The following is a 19103-nucleotide window of genomic DNA, read 5'->3' on the forward strand; positions in this document are numbered from 1 at the left end:
AATCATTCTTGACAGCTGCACTCTCAGTGGGATCCCTGCGAAGTGTCGCCTCATTTTCCTCCCTCTAACTTTTTTTGTTTTGTTTACTCTTCTTTTTAGTCACACTATCTGCCCTCATGAAATTGAGGTAAAACACTCTTAACACGCCGACTGCATAATTCATCCCGAAGAACAGGGCGAGACAGTGAAACACTGAGCAGAAACAAAGGCGGGTTCAATCTGCTCTTTATAAACACAAGCACGTGTGTGTGTGTGTGTGTGTGTGTGTGTGGGCCGTGGATCAGGTAGTTTCATATTTTAGCTGCTACAAAGAGCCTCAGTTGTTGGAACAATGCAGTGGGCAGTCAAATGTTAAATATTAAAGAGGATTAATTTCCTAATCTGCTAAATGGGACCCATTGTATGAGAAGAAAGAGCTCCTTGAAGGAAGCACATTGGATCAAAACAGGTATCAAAGACATTAAAACGCCTGTGAATGTTCTCAGTTGTCCATCTTGAGGAGTTAGCCGAAGTTGAAGGCATTTCATCTTCCACCCAAGAGGCTTCTTCAGCTCTGACTAGAACAAATCCAGATTAGAGAGAAACCTGGGCAGATTGTTGCCCCCTCTGATCCGGTTTCAGGTTATTATTTTCCCCATGAGTCAAGGTGTAAAGGAAAAGTTGTGAGGGTCGCCTGAGTGACACAGTCTGCTATTGTGCGAGTTTGTTGTCACTGTATGTGACTGTTGATTATTTTAGCGAAACAGCTCACTGCTCTGCATGTTTCACACCTGCTGCACATCAGGGCATAATTGGCCAGATTCTGGTCCAGATGTGGCCCCTCCGACAATCCGGTGTGTGTCTCTTCTGCTTTTAGGCTGATTTGAACAGACCATCTGGCCAAATTATCCTGTAGCGTGTGTGGTTATCAGGCATGATTTGAACCTTTCTGTAATGACGTGACGCTTTGTGATGCAGGAAGCCGGCGAATCAGCGTCTTTGTCACCAGAGAGGACAGAGTTGGAGAAACACCTGTACATAGTTTCCATTTTTTGGCCTGTTTTTGCACATTGAGACAAGTTTTAAATATGTGTTATGTTGTTCACTGGTGTACACCTACGGTGTTTTTGTTGTTCTTCATTTTAAATTATTAATACACTATTTTAACATGCAGTGAATTGTAAATAACTGCCAGATATTGAAAGTTAATCTGGAAAAATGAACAAAAGCACATTTTCGGCCATCAGAGTCTTCCTGATTTCAGTAGTTAAGTATTAAACATGTTTGATATTTAGAACTGAAGCGTAATTGGTGGCGTAATCAGACTGTCATTTTCTGAAGTCACGTTAAATCAAATCCCTGGGAGCAGGAAAACATCTAAACATGCAGGGCAGTGGGTGCCGAGGACCAGGAATAAGAATCTCTGTCCAACTCCTGCGTTTTGTGATGTTTTTTCCCAGATAAGCAGAGATGGCTTATTTCACTAATCTTTCCAGCCATCTGTTTTCTCTGGCCAGAATGATCATCAAAGGTGTCCCTGTCCTTCAGATACAGGTGGACAGTTGAGTCCCCGTGCCCAGATGAGCTGGCTCTTCTGATCAGATCATTCAGCCAAAGTATAGCAGGAAAATCTGTGTGGGGACAAAAGTACCCGCTAAAATATTCGCACATCCACCAAATGTCGTGCATGGAAAAAAGTGGCTCATTACTTTTTTTTGTGTGAACTGTGAAAAAGAGAAAATAAGGAATTTTGGCTTTTGTGACAAAGAGAAACAAAGAATGTCTTCAACAATGCATAAAAATAAAAAAATAAAAATCAAGTATGCAGACACAAACACACAGTACCTGGGCCATCATTACAAATAGCACCGATTTTCTTTGTCATATTGAAAAAATAATCTCATGCAGAAATGAAACGGTAGTTAAACACCTCAATGCTTTTCCTTATATCAGGACACACCACAGGTCAGCGTCAATGCCAATAACCTCATTTATTCACTCATTTGTTTATGCACAAACACAAACATAGAACTTTTTTTTATATATATAAAATGTAGAAAAATTGCATATAAAACATCTCCAACTTACATTTCACAAAAACATAGTAAACATTCTGTAGATTAAGCCATGGAAAGAAAACAAACAAACCTTTACATGTATAATGCAATACAGACTTTGTGTCCCAATTTAAACTTTGTGTCCTATTATAATTGATCTCTCAGATATATTATCATCTACAGAACGAAACCAAACACGTGTGAATTGAAGGAAAACAGTCAGAATTGACTAGCATTTATAATAAATTGTGTACGAGCATCTTTAGTTCCCCCTCCTCGTCTTCTCAAAAATAGCCGAGCTTTCCTTTCACTCTTGTCATTTAAAAACAGAGAATTAGGTGTGTTGTAGTTGTTTTCTCTGTGATTCTTTTGACAGCAGAGTTAAAGAAAAGTGTGCAAAGACCAACAACAGTAAGCAACACACTCAACTATTATTGCTTAGGCTTAAAATGACTGGATAATGCAAGTGTTGTTTAAGTAAATATGGTGTGTATTTGTGCAAAGTTTGTCTAAGTTCTCTCTTTCACTCTCTCTCTCTCTCTCTCTATATATATATATATCTTTTTCTATAAACTGCAGCAGTGCACAGTATAGACCAAAGCTATAACAACAGCTTGCAGCAGGATTATTAAATATGACGAGGGGAAAAAACACTGGCTTAATGTATAAACTAATAATAACAACGTTCCTCTGCAGTGACACAAGGTCTCACTTAAGGCCCAGACTCAACTGTCTGGGTCTGTGGGTGTTACTGGAAGATATTTATTGGGCGATCTGTTTGAGTGTTCTTGACTCAGCCAGTTTAAAAAAAGAACACGATTAAATGGCAGCAAAAGAGGATGAAGAAAAATCGCAATGAAGTCTAGGGAAGGAAATTAGCCCCCTATCCAAAATACCTTGAAACAGACAAATAGCCCCCAAAACAATTCACTTGTTTTGTTTCACAGACTTGGAATTGTGGTGCGGTACAGTGTCATTGTTTATTTTGAAAAAGGAAAGCAGCAGTTTGTTTCCGTGACATAAAAAAATGAAAGAAAATATAGACGATTTCAGTGTTCATAACTAAATCGTGAGAAACGCACTGTTTTATAGAAAACTGCCCTTCATGATGAACTCCACAAACCCCTTAGAAAAGACATGCGTATGCATTTCAAGTGCAACTTAATTCTAGTTGCTACTCCGGCGAGTGAGAGCACGCCGACATATTTTGCCGTAGCTAATACGTTTGTGTTGAATTTTTCCCATGATGAGAATCAATGTTTCCTGCTTGAGACTGATAATAAGAGAGAGGAAACACTTTGTTAATCCATTTGCAAATGATTAGCTACTGGATACATAACATTCCCTCACGTTTCCCTGATCAAACCTAGGGTCATACATGTGTTCCGTCTAAGTGGGAATGATGGGATGTCTCTGTCATACACGGCATTCAATTATGGCTACAACAGTCGATAACAGCTGGCCTGTTATCCTGCTGAGGAACAATCAGAATGTGATGCAGACCTGTGACGAGGGTATCACCCATTTCCATTAATGGAGTCATGACAGGGGAAATTAAATTACCTTCTCGGCCGTCCTCCACCAGTTACGTAAGTGGCCTTGATGGAAGTGCCTCACCTCGACCTACGATTCTCGCTGAAGCTGCAAATGAGCGCGACGAGTGAAGTCGTGTCATTCGGCTCAGCATTTTTCTTACAAGTAACCGCTTTGATTATGAAGCGCGATGACACGAAGCTGCACAGCAAAAATTAAACAATCGAGAAACAGGTTTGTTTCTGTCCCCATAGCATAGCATAGCATAGCAGAGCATAGCATAGCATAGCATAGCATCCAAAAATATAAACACCATTAATGTTCGATATAACACTTTAAGCTGCGGAAAAAGACACAACGTGCACAGCACAACCTTCATAACACCGGATTCACAGAGGACCTGCTAAGTTTGTGTGTGTGAGATTTAAAAGTGCCTGAATTAAAAAAAGAAATGGTATATTCAAACAGCTGCTTTAATTAAAGTTGTTTAGAGGTGAGCGATATTCCAGAGTCATCCAGCGCCGGCAAACAATGAGCAAACATTGACAACACTCAACAGCTTCCTGTGAGCGAGCAGACTGCCGTGACACTGACGCTGTCCTGTGCATTTCCGTCGCTTCTTGACACACTTCACGGTAATTACACAGTAAATAGGAAAACATATCGATTGTGAACTATTGTGCTTTGCCTTCATTTAGGCATTTTAAACCTCTCATAGCTTTGGTTGTTCACTCTGGGAACGATTAAAGGAGAAAACCTGTTTTGTTAAACGTGACTACTTTTATAATGTGCTCACTCAAAGGAGTGCAGCCCCAAGTAATCAGCGACAAATCCAACAAGAACAACGTGGAATAATATTATGGAAATGCATTTCGAGTTCAGGGGAAAGCTCAACACTCCCTCGCTGCGCTAATAATGGTCACCTCTTCCATTTAACCCACGGCCAAATGCATTTCCTTAGCAGACAGTTCTGTAAAGTACAGGAAAAAGTTGTTTCACCAAACACAAGATAAAACCGAAATGAAATGAATTTCATAATCTCAGGGTGGATATTCCACTGATATTATGCTTCTGTTGAATTCTTAATATTATGAAAGACGTATGAACTTTTCCTTGTTTGCCTCTGCTGCGGTGAGGTGAGTTAGGCTATAGAAGACCACTGCTGCATGCAGAGTTACTCCACTTGAGATGTTTAATTTTCCCCCTGTGATAATCACTTACTGCAGTATGAGTCACATGGATTCAAACCCATTCTGTACTCTACACACATATTAAACAGGAGATCAATTAGAAATAACTGATGTTAATCAGGAACAGCAGCCTCACAGCTCCAAACAAGTGGCCACATGACATTTCTTTTATAGATTAACTTAGCGTGTCCTTGTTACAAGCAAAATGAAAGGAATTTCAAATAAATTGATAAGAAAAATCTCTTGTTTGTATGTGCAGTTGCGTGTACGTGTGTGTTTATGTTTAAGGGCTTTTGTGCTTCCAGTGCTAAAAGAGATAGAAACTCATTGGTCTAACTGCATATTAGATTTTATCAGGCACTTGTTTTAAGTGATTTTAAAAAAAAGGAAAAACAATAAACAGCGATGGACTTTGTCTGACGTTTGACAGTCGAGCCACATCGTTTTATTCTGCTCTCTGTGTTCCAGCTAAAGGTGCAAATCAGTGGAGCCAGTTCATTTTCTGGCAGCAAAAGGCATTTCACTGTGAATTTAGCACTATTGCTTTTGATCTTGGAGACAGGATGTTATTCCCTATATGTATATATCAGAAAAGGCTTAGTGTTAAAGATCTCTGTGTCAGAAGCTCGACTCGGGGACTGTCCTTTTGCGTCCCAGCGAAGTTGTGCTGTATCGAGTCCTCTGCAGCGTGCCGTACGATGGCTTGTCCGCCGTCAGGCTGCGCGCCGCTGACGCCGCCACGCCGTTGCGATGCAGAGACGCCGTCCTGTGCATACTCGGCTCCGCCTTGGTCGGAATATTGGAGGAACTTTGTGAGCGTTTGATGTCGGCTGCCGAGCGTCCAACCTTCCCGTTCGCCAGCTCGTAACCAAGATGGCCAGTATATATTCCTCCTTCCACGCCAGTTCTGCCACCCGCTGCTCCGTTTGACAGTGATAGCCTTGACGATGTCCTTCTGCCTCCGTCCTCATCTCCTCCTCTTCCCGACTCACCGTCCCTGGACTTCCTCGAGTCCCTGTCCTTTTTCAGAAAGTTACCTTTTAAGAAAGAGAGCAATCCCTCATGGCTCTTCGGCACGTCTCCTCTCTTGGTTTTAGGGTTTGCTTCATTTGCAGTGGGATGTTCCCTGTCAGGCCTGTCTCCCCTTTGTCTCCTCAGAGTCCCATCATTAAGACTTGGGGTACTGTAACTGGGCTGAACTCCAGCACTCAAACTTCTTTTTGTATCAGTATCCTGGGAAGCATAAGAAGAGCTCTGCTTTTTGGCATCCTTCCTCCTGGTGAGGGTGTTACTGCTAGAGCTGTTGCTGATATTGGAGGTGCCCTCATCTCTTTTCTGGCCTCCCCTGCCGCGTCTCAGACTGGATGTCTTGTCTGATGGTCTCCTCTGTCCTTCTGGGACCTGTGGAGACTCTGTCAGCAGCTCATCTCTTGCTTTAACAGACTGGGCAGTGCCTGCAGCATTGCCTTCAGCAGCTTCCTTTGTGCTGCGGGGTTCACTCATCAGTGTTACTATTGGGTCCTTTGTGCACCGAGGCCGGCGGCCAGATTCCAAGTATTGCACTAGCTCCACTGGGGCTGGATCCTGCACTGGTTTGGGCACTGGGTCAGGTTTGCGTCTGTCCTTGGAACCAAACGACCAGCGCAAAGGAAGGACTTTGCTCAGCGCATCTTTGGTCTTGCTAGGGGCTCTCATGCTCACGCTTCGTCCCTGCAGACCCCTGACAAAGTGCCTGCTCTCGAAACCCCCTGGAAAATAGGTATTGAAACAGTTTAAACACAAGACCATGAGACACAGACTTAATCTTAGAGATTCAGTGCATCACATTTAGGAGAGTAGAAATGGAAAATACTGCCATTAAATGTGTTTCTCCAAAGGAACAGACATTTTAAGATAAAATCCTTTAGATTTAGAATAGGATTTGACATGTGTTTTAGACAAGGACCTTCACTGAGGCCACCATCTTGTGCCACTATGTTTCTACAAAGGCCTGAAAGAGTGTGTGTTTTGTGACTTGAAGCAAAAGTTTACTATGCAAATTAAGAACAACATCCTTTCTGGTAAACAAAGGCCACCTTATTTCCCTGAAGCACTTGGGGAAAGGAGGAGTTTATTATAGTCTCACCATGAGCTGTCACTAATTCTTACACTCTGGACCTTTTAAAATAAACCATAGAAAAGGAACTGGGGCAAAACCTGGACGCGCTCCCTCACCCTTTTCCTCTGTCAAACAATCATCAAGGAAGACGGGAGATTCTGGAGAGTCGGGAATGGAAGATGGGCAGGTGATGGAGGATCGAGACACCAGACTGCCTCGCTTACTGTCCACTGTGAGCCTGATGAGCCAGTGGTCTGACACTGATGAACTGGTAGAGCCTGTGAGACACACAGAGAATACACACATAAAAACACAAGAGACGTGTCAAATCACAAACGGGGAGCTCTGATGGCATCAATTATTCTCACCCACGAGCACACAACCAGACAGCTCCTCTACTTCTATTACCAGATAGCTGAAGCGGTAAATAGAATTTAACAGAAACATGTGAAACATTCAACGTTTTCTGTACATGTTCTGAAATGAGTGCAAAATGTATCAGACATAAATGTACACATGGTGCAGATTTACTTCTGTCAAGTTAGATTAAGGGATTACGTCTAGGTACAACATCAAAGTTGATGTTTCACTTTTATTACCGCATAACACAACTGCTATGCTATTATTCAAATCCAGATGACCTTAGTGGTGCATGTTAATAGAACCACAAAGAATGGGCATAATATTGTCCCTACCCACACAGCAGCAACAACATAATTGGGGAGAAAAGAATAAAATTGTTATTCAGGTTCTTCAAAATCTAGATAACTACCCAATTTGGTCCACACAGACATTCAACAAAGCTAAAACTAAACAAAAAGATAATGTCCCATTTAACACATCTGCTGTTTTTATTTCTTCAATGAGACATTTGTTATTTTGGAGGTAAAACAAAAGAGCTGTTGGCAAAGAAAGATGGGAAACGAAACAAGCGCCTCGCATCTCTTTTACGTTACTCACACTGGAGTTTTATCACATATCATTCACATTCATTCATATGAGTCTCACTTAAGGACATGACAACACGTAGCCTAGACCCAGGGATTAAACCCGCTAACATTTGCTTTGAAAAGGCACTGCTGATCTGCAGCTGCTCCACAGTGAGTCGGTGTTTGTTGGTGGTTGTTTTTCCCCAGGACTGACTGACTGACTGACTGACTGACTGGTGCAGAATAAACTTCAGTCGACTCCACATGCTGCTCGCCATAGAGTTGAATCGCATGCATTTTAAAGAGGGTCTAATAAGGTCAAGATGGTTACAAGCATCAACAGAGAGCTGCTGCAGGTAAACACATCATTCATAACACAGAGGAACAAACAGTCAATATTCGCTCCAGTGTGTGTTAAAACCATCACCAGGGAAAATTCAGCAAAAACACACAGAAAACTTTAAGAAATACCTGACAGCAGTGTGTGGCAGTGTATCCACATACATTTCACTATAATATGGTTGTCAGGCATTTGGATTATTGCTCTGTAGAGGAAAGGAGCTATAGTTCCTTTATCACGTTGATAAAGGCTGACGATACTTTAATGATAAGAGGCATTCTGACATTTCCAGTATCCACACTGGGATGTTATCCTCAGAGCAGTAGCAAGGAAAAATGTCTTTGTTTCATTTGCACACAAACGCAACTGCTATACCAGTTCCGAGATAACCTCAGTAGTATATTATTATCTTTTTAAACATTTTTATCAAACAATGTCTGCTGCTGCTTATATATAAATGACATTGTAGCACTATAAACATGCCATAACTGTGGTCTACACTTGATATAATAGTTGTATTTCTGCTCCTGGTCTCTCTCTTCTGTCTCTATATCACCTCTATCTTGTCCTTCCTCTCCCCCTTCTTCTCCTCTGTCCCCCGTTTTTCCTGTTACCCCAACTGGTCGAGGCAGATGGCCGCACTGGTTCTGTTAAAAAAAATTTTCCTCTCCACTGATGCCTAGTGCTTGCTCATTGTGTGAACTGTACAGTGCTACAATGAGTTCCTCCTCCTCACTAACTCTGTACCCAACCCACCGCCTCTATTTTACTTAAACCATATGACCTGCCTGACTCAGGCTCTCTCTTCCTCACTGCATGATCGGTACACAGAGACACAGTCATCCGAGCGCCCTGCAGTAGTGCGAGTGATGGACGTAGGTCATCGGTGGTGCATTTGTAGAAACGGATAATCTCTCGTCTCTCTAGAGATTTAAAGGGGGGAGGATTAGTCAACCCCTCACACAGTAGAACATCTCATAAATAAAGCAGTGCCTAGTATCAGGTAGAGACAATCACGTAGTATAACTGGCGAGAGGCTGGGGCCGGTGTAAATGCACCACTCTGAACGCACACCGTGTGAGGCAGAATGAAACATTATCATAATGAACCTGGTGTGGAATTAGATTTGTGTCGATATTTTCAAACAACACTTTTTAAGAAGCAACTAAAATATCGATTTGATTATCATTCTTAAATATTGCATTTTATTGTTGGAATATACACTCATTTTTTCAGCTTTCTAAAGCCCGCCCATGGACAGAATTGCAAACAAAAAAAACCTGGCGCAAAGAACAAATACGGGAGTGCAAAGAACAGGTGTATTTTCAAAAAAATAAAATACAATATTTTTGAATTATTGAATCGATATTTTATTTGCTTCTTCAAGTGTTGTTTTCAAAAATCTAATTCCATGGGTTGGCAAGTTGGCAACAGGTAGGTCGTTGAATGAATCCATTTAGTAAGAATGATATTACTGGTTGTGTGTGGGCTACAGAGACAACTTTATTTAGTGATGACAATCCCGACGTGCAGAGGATTTTAAACAAATGAGATAAAGGTGTTACAAACAAGACACAAACACAAATAATGGCCTCAAGCTGTAAAGCAAAGAATGGTGGATATTTTAAAATCATTTGTCAAATAATTCTGAAGTGCCCATTGTTGACAAAGTAAACTGTAGCAGGAGCGGCCTTGGGTTTGTTTAGTCCTTCAGTAGATAGTCTGACATATGTCTTTGTGTGTCAGTCCTGACTCACCATCCACATTCTCATCCACGTCTACTTCCTACCTTGTAATGTTTTCAAACCTCCTGCGCTTCAAGGAGCTACAAATGTACCCGGGACTGTCACTTTTCATGTAGTGTGAAATTGTAAAGTCCTAAAGACCCTGTGTGAAATGCCTTGACCATTTGGAGAGGTACAGTTGAGGATCCAGCAGAGCATGCTTGTAACCTGTGGGAGGACCTGCACCAACCGAGTGACTTTAATAAAGACAGCTGCAGCAGTGACAGCCCCATGGAGATGAGGCCTACGTGAGACAGCACTGTAGACAGTAAGCCACTGCTTTGCAAGAGAGACATGTGGTGTAAGCTGAATAAAGCACTCAATTATGCAGTTTCCTACAGAGACCGAGCAAAGAGTACTTCTTGACTTTAGACTTTTTCTTTTCATTCCACCCTGTGTTATTGCTGTATTTGCATCTCTTTTCTTTTTAAATTTTAGTTTAGTTTCCGTTTTATTGTGAAGCACTTTGAGCTGCAATCCTTGTATTATTATATTATTGTATTGTATTATTAGTGTACTATTATTATTGTTATTATAAAAATGAAGAAAATATGGCTGAAAGTCAGGCTACCTGGTCATTTCTGTAATTCTGGATTTGTTAATTGTAGTGCTTTCGCCTGAGGCTACATAGCTTAGTAGCGAGTGCAGCAATCCAGTTTCTAACGGGTGAGTGTGTTTGTGTGTTAAGAGAACATTTGTCAGAGGACGTGGAAAGGGCTCAGGGACAAGAATATATAAAGGAAAGGAGGAAGGAGACTGAGCAAATAGTGGGTCAATGAATCAAGTCGTGCACAAGGACAATTCAGGGCAAATCTGGACTTGGTATTTTCTGCACATGAAGCGCACTGTGTGAAATGGGAAAATAAAAGACTAAATATTACGCCTGGAAATGTATTACGTGTTGTTATGGATGAATAGTATGTGCTGCAATAAGTGCCATTAACAACTCATATCTGCCAAAATGAAAAACATGTAACACAATCTTCATCATTTCATCACTAGATTTGTAGTTCTGCCATCTAAGCCCAGTGTGGCAGAGTGTCCTACAGCAGCAAACACACACACACACACAGACACTTCCAGGTCACACATGGCAGCAGGCAGTGGACTGGAAAATAGAGTAGGCACATAGTGAGCACACAAGAGAAGATGGAGCTTCAGGAAAGCTGAACACGCACTAGCAGTGAAAAACAAATACCACCTGTTGAAGTTAACTATATCATGTCTACATTGAATGCAAGCAGCATAGTTTATGTCTCTTGATTAAGTTATTTTGAATATGGATTGAGCACTTGTAATGTTTTGCTCAGGATAGGTATAGGTATTTCTTTTTTTATTATTTTATTTTAATCACAGCAACATAATAACATTCATTTCTACACACCTTTGTTGTTTATTTTGGGTCAATACAATAAACTAAACCATAGACAGCAACCGATAATGACACTCACAGTGACAGATGGACTGACACTCAGCAGCTGAGATAGAACAAAATGACAAAATGACAAAAATGATCCGGTAGCACAAATGGCTCAGCATGACGTGAAATTTGCATCATGTGTGAACAGAACATTGGGGTCATTATAAATGTGCTCAAATGTGACTTATTTTTTAAATTATTTTTTTTTTAAGTGACAGCCCATTGGTATTTTCTTTGCGGGGCATTAGCCTTTTTAATGACACATCTCAGCTCATCTCCTCATATGGAACGTTTCCATCCAAATAAGTTCCCCTGACATTTTTAGAAGGGATGGTGGAGAGAAAGGTCTGGTTATGTGAGGGCATCTTTTGGGTGACCCCAATTCTATGCTGCTCCCTGAGTTACTCCTTGACGCTTCACACAATTCAAACATTCCTGTGGTATTTATGGCATTTTATGGCTCTTCGTGTGGCAGCATACCTCTGATGGAACTACTGGCCGACCATGGAGGAATGATGTTGCGTCTCTGGTAAAAAAGGATGTAGGCTCCTCTGGTACATACTTCCTCCTCTGGCACCAGGTCAACACTGCTGTCGTCGTAACTGTACCACTGGCCATCCACTGAATTTCTGCAGTAAGCTGCATAAAAAAAGATGACAAACAAAAACAGACATAAACATTCTCAAACGAAATCAAGTCATTGAAGTTAAAGGTCCCAATTATTATGATTATTATTATTACTATCATCCCTGAATATATATTGCCAGAAGAGACAATATTACATAGAGAGAATCCTACATTAACCTTCAGTGCCCTTTAGTAAACGCACGCTCTTCTATTTCCTGTTTTGGAGATGGAAAAACCCATTTCCTTTGTGCTGTAAATCAAACCATCATCCCAGGAGCTGAATACCAGAAAGAAAACAAGACTTTTCGGGAACCTATATAAATGTAGATGGTGTTGTTCCACATATTTCTACTGACAGTTACATAGCACAAGACTATCATGCTGTACCATTCCAATTATAAGGAAGCCAGAGAGTTGTCTATGTGTCTATGTAACAGCATATACGGCTCTCACTTTAATGTCATGAAAGACCCAAGGACATGATGCAACCTTGCAAGCATGTTGTAATGGTTGGTACATCTGCTGTCTTGTTGCATGTCCTCAACAACCATGCCCATGCAATCACTGCCATAGTCTTGCCTCAGCTGTTTGCAAAGTTTCTCATCCTAAAATAGTCACCTGACAACACCTACACAGTACTCTGGCTATGATGACTCTCAAAAAGCTAAGGGGATGCAATCGTAGACTACACAGGAAATAAGTACAGGCAGATGAAGCTTCATTTTGAAGTGTAACCCATTCCAATATTCAGTTTCTACATGTTTTTGTGGAGGTAATATGGCTGAATCCTCCTTTCCTCAGTTCTGGAGAGTCTCCCAGTCGTTGCTACTGAGAAGTGCCCCCTCGCTGTACAGAAACTATTAGCTAGGTGACATGGGGTGTCTGGATTTCAACCAGCATTGTGCTCAGAGTCCTACTCCAACAGCTCAATTAATCTCTCTGGTCTCTCTCTTCAGACCACAGAGGATTTTTCCTCATGCTCAGAGGCTGGACTCGACAATTGCACGCTGATCAATCTCCAGACTCATCTCAGAGAATATCCTAGCAAACTGCTGTAAGCTTTCAGTGTCAGTGCCACAGTATTAAACTAAAGTTTAATACTTTAAAGAGTATGAATAAAAATACTTGCACATTATGTGCACATGTGCACACAGGCATCTGTTGGATTGTACTTCATATTTTTTGGTAGTGATTCTCAACCTCAGGTCCCCGAACACTGTTGGGGTTGCAGGATAATTTCTGGCAGTCGCCAGATTGTTGTGGGGGAAAATGAAATCCAAAATAATTAAGACGGGGAAGTGGTTTTACATCAAATTTTCTGTAGAAGTGATGTCTCCGAAGTACTAACTCCGGGTTCCGAGTTAGTACTTGGGACAAAACAAATCAAAAGACTTTTATTTTGGGAAATTGGGTTCATTTGCTAAAAAAAACACCTCTGCCCCGTAAGCATTCAAGAAAATATTCAAGACGAATCAGAACGGGAGCTTTAAAGTTCCACTCTTGACAAAGTCTGACAACAGCACGATCAGCTGAAACGAAATGTGCCAGTACCAGCCGAGCTCAGAATATACAGTGGAAATATCAGCACGACTATTTTTATGAATTTCTAAAGTTCAAATCTCATGCAGTTATAAGCTGCACACAGTGTTCCTGTGACGCAGTCACTGTGCCTTTCCCCTGATTGCGGCCATGTAAAATGTACATAACGTAAATACGCACCTGGATCTCAAATAAAGAAAACACAAGGCAACGTGTCATGACCAAAAACAAGAGTGATTATGATAAAAAAACAACAGTTTGAACAGCTGTTCTGATCATGTATCAATCATCATATAACAGCCAAAGTTGAGGACAAATAAAATCATAAAGTTAAGAACAACTGAGACAAATATATCTAAGACTTCTGCTTCGCTGCTGATGTGATGGCCACTGTACTCCCTCATGACCTTGTTACCAAAAGCACCTGTCCACTGAGCCAACAACCATGAATGATGCAGAAGAAAACAAAATATAAGAAAACAGAGAGAGGCTCAAAGACAAAGACAAACTCGGAAAGTTGTTTTGCAGTTAAGAAAAAAAAAGGTGCTCGTGTGAATGGTTGCTGGGAGATTAAAAAAGTATGAATGACTGATGTACGGGTATACAAACTAATATATAATATAAAACAATATAATTACTTTTTTTTTATTAATGATAATAATAATAATAATCAACTAATCTTTGATTGGTTTGGTGTGTAGCTGCCCGAAAAGGTTACGAGTCAAATCAAGAGGAGGTTTTCCTTTGTGCAACCGGTGGAGTCGTTCCCTGATGGCAATTCATGAGAAAGAAGGAGTGCTATTAGTGTCGTTTATCAGTGCTTTATAATTAGTTATTAATGAAGTTGTTGACATCAATTTCACAACGCTCTGTGTCGCAGAATGAGCTGGTGCTCGAAAACCATCTCATCAACACTATAATTGGAAAACAAAAAATACACAATGGCAATCGTGATGATAGTAAGATGTTACACATCAAACATTAACCCCGAAAAAAGCTAACAATCATTTACTACTTGGCAAATAGTGATAGTGTAGAGTTGTTTACTGTGACGCCTCAGCGCCGCACCTGACATTTGCATACTTTTGACTTTTCTGTCAGCTACGTTCATGTTTGTCAGCTTCATCAGACATTTTTAATAAGTCACCAGTATTTCACAGCTGTTAGCTTAACTTAACAACGTTTCATTTACCTTATTATATTAACAAGTCATACATTAGGGCTTATGCTGACATTTTCAGCCTGCTTAAAGGAGCCTTCTGCATAATTACCAGGCGAGTGGCTCCTCATGTACCTTGCATATGCAGAATGGTACAATATTTAGCTTTTCATTTGGTGAGACATTTGGTGGGACAAAAGGCTCCTTGTTGTTGCAATTATATGTATATATATATTACATACATATATATACATATATATGTATATATATGTATATATATATATGTATATATATGTATATATATATATATACATACATATATATACATATATATGTAGCAACACATTAACAATGATGATTTGCTTACACTTTACAACAGGGCTCCTTTTAGCAATTTAGGTGGAAGCAACTCATTAGTAAGATAAATAGGCAGTGGGCAGAAAGGGATCTTTTGTGTTACAACTTCTCCATAACTTTAATTTCGAATTCTAAACAAAATGTAAACCCACTACAGTATAACGACAGTAAAACCATCCATTTTCGTACACCATAAGGAACAGTATGTCAGGATGAGTGCAGTGGGGTCTGAAAATCCCTGCACATGTTGGCTAAGTTAATGGTCGTTTCGACATGAATTAATACATTTATATATTATATAGTATAATGTACAAGTGGGAGCGTTCTCAGCATACTTGCCGTTAACACCAATTTTGCCTTGACGTCACTGAATGAGATATAGAGGAAAGAAAGTGTGCTGCATTTGGATAATGAGGAAAAACAAAACAAAACTGGAGCATTGATCCTTATTCCACTTTAAGGCTGAAAGTAGTGCAGTAAGCAAAAGAAAACGAAATAGCGGTGGTGATCTTCATTAATCAGATTTTAATAACATCTGAACATCTCAGAGTTTCATCTGTCACTGTAAATACCGATGAGATTCTGCATATTGACAGGATAGGGCTGATGGATCACACATTTTCCTATTTATTTTTAAATATTTTCTCTTTAATGCAGTCCACGTCTATAAAGACAGTGAGAGTGGAACCAGAAGTTATCATGTTTAAAGTCTACCTCTGTCTGGTGTCAAATTAAATAAAAGGGAGTTGAAACTAAATTTTATTTGAATGAAGAAAAATAAAAGTGCTGTATTTAGATTTTGGGGGACAAAAGATCTGATCGACAGTGGTCAATCTATGGTCAAAGGTAAACAGTAAGTAGGAGCTAAACAGATATTCATATTTGTAAAGGTCAGTAAAATATAATGTATTAAATAACATGATATACAGTAAACAACACAAAATAAATGGTTCCATACCGGTATAATGTCCTCCATGCATTCCTCCATGGTGGTTACACACAGCATAAAGGTCGTACTGATAGTCGAGTGGGAGGGTCATGTCGACAGGTTGGTGGCGCTGTCCTGAAGGCTGCTTCCAGGAAGGTGCCCAGGCTCCCAGGTTCAGGTTCCTCATGCTCTGAGTCCGCTTCACCATGTGGGGGGCCATATCCAACCCAGTGAGGGGAAAACGCACCAGAGTTGACAGCTTGTTCCTCCGCTCACCCACCTGTGTCAACAATGTTTTATTCATATATCAAAGCTACATGCTGCATGTGTGCAGATATGACATATTACCAGTCACCGTTTGGAAATGTGGACGTGTGGATTTATTAGGTTTACAGACGTTTGGCTTTTTGTCTGCAGACCCTGACACAGGCTCCATACACCTGTGTCTCATGCCAGTGTTTTGAACTGCTCTTTAGAAAGGACATTTTTTGTCCCTGCAGTTATGGACCATTATCCATGTCCATGCCCCTGTGACTTTCTGTCCCTCTACGACATGTCATAGTTACCAGACATGAAAAAGGTTTGAATCCACTGATGGGAGAAACTTTACTTCAGTGCAATTTAGTGTTTAAATTAAATTAAATTTCATTTTTCACTCCTGGAGATCCAGTGTCTTATCAGTATGGAGTAAGGCCTGGTTCACACTGAATGCATGTCCGCTGGGTCTCACACGTGTACCAATATGTTCATGATTTTATTTTCTGATGCATTGCTGACAGGGTATCACCCTGTGTCAGCTGAGATTGGAACAGTGCCCACTGCGACCCTCATGTGGAAGATAAAGCGGTAGAAAGTGGATGGATTGATCTTTGAGAGGAAATGTCACATGATTTTTGTTTACTCAGATGGAGAGGGAGAGAGGGGGAGAGAGAGAGAGAGAGAGAGAGAGAGAGAGAGAGAGAGAGAGATCTGCCCTTTAAGTGATACAGCTATTACAACTGCTAAAAACTAGTCTAAAAATATAACATCGATGTTTTTCATGTATTCATACATGAATTTGTGGCCACGGAATAGTTAAAACATGCGCACGCATAATATTAATAACATTCTCATGAACTACCGGTGGGAGAGCTGCACAAGTGAAGTGAGAGAAGAGGGCTGAAGCTTCGGGATGGACAGAGATCGTGTGATAGAGCTTGCTTTTAGGTTGGGAATGAGTTACAAAGATATTCTCAAAAGCCTGGCATTGCAAGTGTCGTGCCAAGGTAATTATGCCAGACAGGATTTGTATCGCATGCATTCAGCGAGTTGGGGATACAAATCCTGTCTGGGATAACTACCTTGGCAAGACACTTGCAGTTCCAGGTTATTGAGAATATCTTTGTCCATCCCGAAGCTTGCTCACTTTACTCGTGTGTGCGTGGGTATTCTCTGGGTTCTCCGGTTTCCTCCTACAGTCCAAAACATGTGATATGGGGATTAGGTGAATTGGACATTAAAATTGACTGTAGGTGGAATGTGAGAGTGAATGGTTGTTTGTCTCTATGAGTGTCCCTGAGATTGGCACAGTGCCCCCCACGACCCCCACTATGTGTAGAATAAAGCGGTAGAAGATGGATGGATGGATATTATACCTATTTCATGGCCATGAATCATTTTTGTCATGTCATGTTTGGGGCTCTGTATATTCGTATTCAGCCTAGACATTAAAATGCTAAATACTACAACTACTAGGAGAGGTGTCAGTTTTATGTAATCATGTGAAAAAAAAAATAATAAAAAAAAAAAATAAATATATATATATATATATATATATATATATATATATATATATATATATATATATATATATATATATATATATATATACACAAACATATATATAGATATATATCTATATCTATATATATGAAAAGCATGATTCACACACGTGGGAATCTCAAAAAATAACAAAATAACAACATAGATTGTATAGTTAGATATAGATGATATAGAAACTGTATTGTGCGCTCTGTGTAAAACAGAAGAGGTTGCTGACACAATAGTCTGTAAGTTTGCAAGTCAGCACCTGAATGTGATGGCTGTGTTTTGACATATGGGGCCAGAATGAGCACCTGCAGTGAGGGGAGTGCTGAGAGGCTACTAGTTTGGACTAACACAATAATTCATTTTTTTCTTATGTCATAATTGCACTGGCTGACGTTGTCAGAAGACATTATGGTGCTGTGGACTGTGCATATGGTATTGCTGGATGTTGTTAACCTGTTCTAAAGATCAACCACCTTGAGTGACGGAAAGAGGTCAGGGATGGTGCCTGTTGTCAAGTGAATTGTTGGTTCTCATTTAAAAAAAGAAAATAATAATAATAAAAATAATAAAAAAAGAACCACAGACCCAGTTGGGTACTGTGCCACAGTATTTGATCCATTTATAATGGAAAACTATTGGTGCAGAGAAGAAGGTGACACAGGTGTAATACAGCTTTCCTACCTGTCGGAAACGCTTCAGATGGAGGATCAGTATGTCAGGGAGAGTCCACAGGCTCATCTTCACCATACCCTGCTGAAGCTGCTTACAGTGAGGACACTTCCAGGCATCATCTGGGGCAAGCTGCAAAGTCAGTGAGTTCAATGATTACAAGGTGTTGTGTTTACTGACGAAGAAGAATTGCCTCTGTAGGGAAGCAGGTGTAAATCAGTTCACCCATCCACCCAGTGTATTTGAGAGAAGATTCAAGATTCAAGATTCAAGCTGGTAGCTATCTCAGCCATTGAGACAGTCATTCAAATTTACATTCACAGCTACTGAATTGCCAGTTAATCTAACCTGCTTATCTTTGAATTGTGGCAGGAAGCTGGAGTATACAGAGAAAACCCACGCATGAGGAGAAGAACAAGAACAAGCCCTGATAAAGCCTTTAACTAATCTTTATTACACACTAATGGATTTCATTCTGTGAAATCGACATAACATTAACTAGATTAGTTATTTCAAAAAGCAGAGGTCAGGGGTATTTGCTTTTGAAATTGCCTTGTGCTTCTAAAGGTCTTTCACTGCGAAAAGGAAACTGACGTGAAGGGCCATCCATGTATGACTGACACCTCTATGACATTTGACAAAATACTTGTACTTGCTGAATATAGATCAGATAACGCAGAATTTG

The 19103-nt window shown here is 40.3% G+C and overlaps 1 protein-coding gene across 1 annotated transcript in view; it reads right to left on the bottom strand.

Annotated features, from left to right (window-relative positions):
* Positions 1–1945: 1945 nt before the first annotated feature.
* Positions 1946–19103, bottom strand: part of LOC122771064 (ubiquitin carboxyl-terminal hydrolase 43-like) — an 80006-nt gene continuing 62848 nt past the window's right edge. Inside the window, exons 11-15 of the mRNA XM_044028364.1 lie at positions 18431–18550; positions 15971–16220; positions 11811–11969; positions 6974–7135; positions 1946–6507 (exon numbers count right to left, since the gene is read on the bottom strand). Of these exons, the coding sequence (XP_043884299.1) occupies positions 5378–6507; positions 6974–7135; positions 11811–11969; positions 15971–16220; positions 18431–18550 (1821 nt within the window). The 3' untranslated portion in view covers positions 1946–5377. The remainder of the gene's footprint in view (positions 6508–6973; positions 7136–11810; positions 11970–15970; positions 16221–18430; positions 18551–19103) is intronic.

This window comes from Solea senegalensis, linkage group LG6 (genome assembly GCF_019176455.1).
Source record: "Solea senegalensis isolate Sse05_10M linkage group LG6, IFAPA_SoseM_1, whole genome shotgun sequence".
NCBI classification, from domain to species: Eukaryota; Metazoa; Chordata; class Actinopteri; order Pleuronectiformes; family Soleidae; genus Solea; species Solea senegalensis.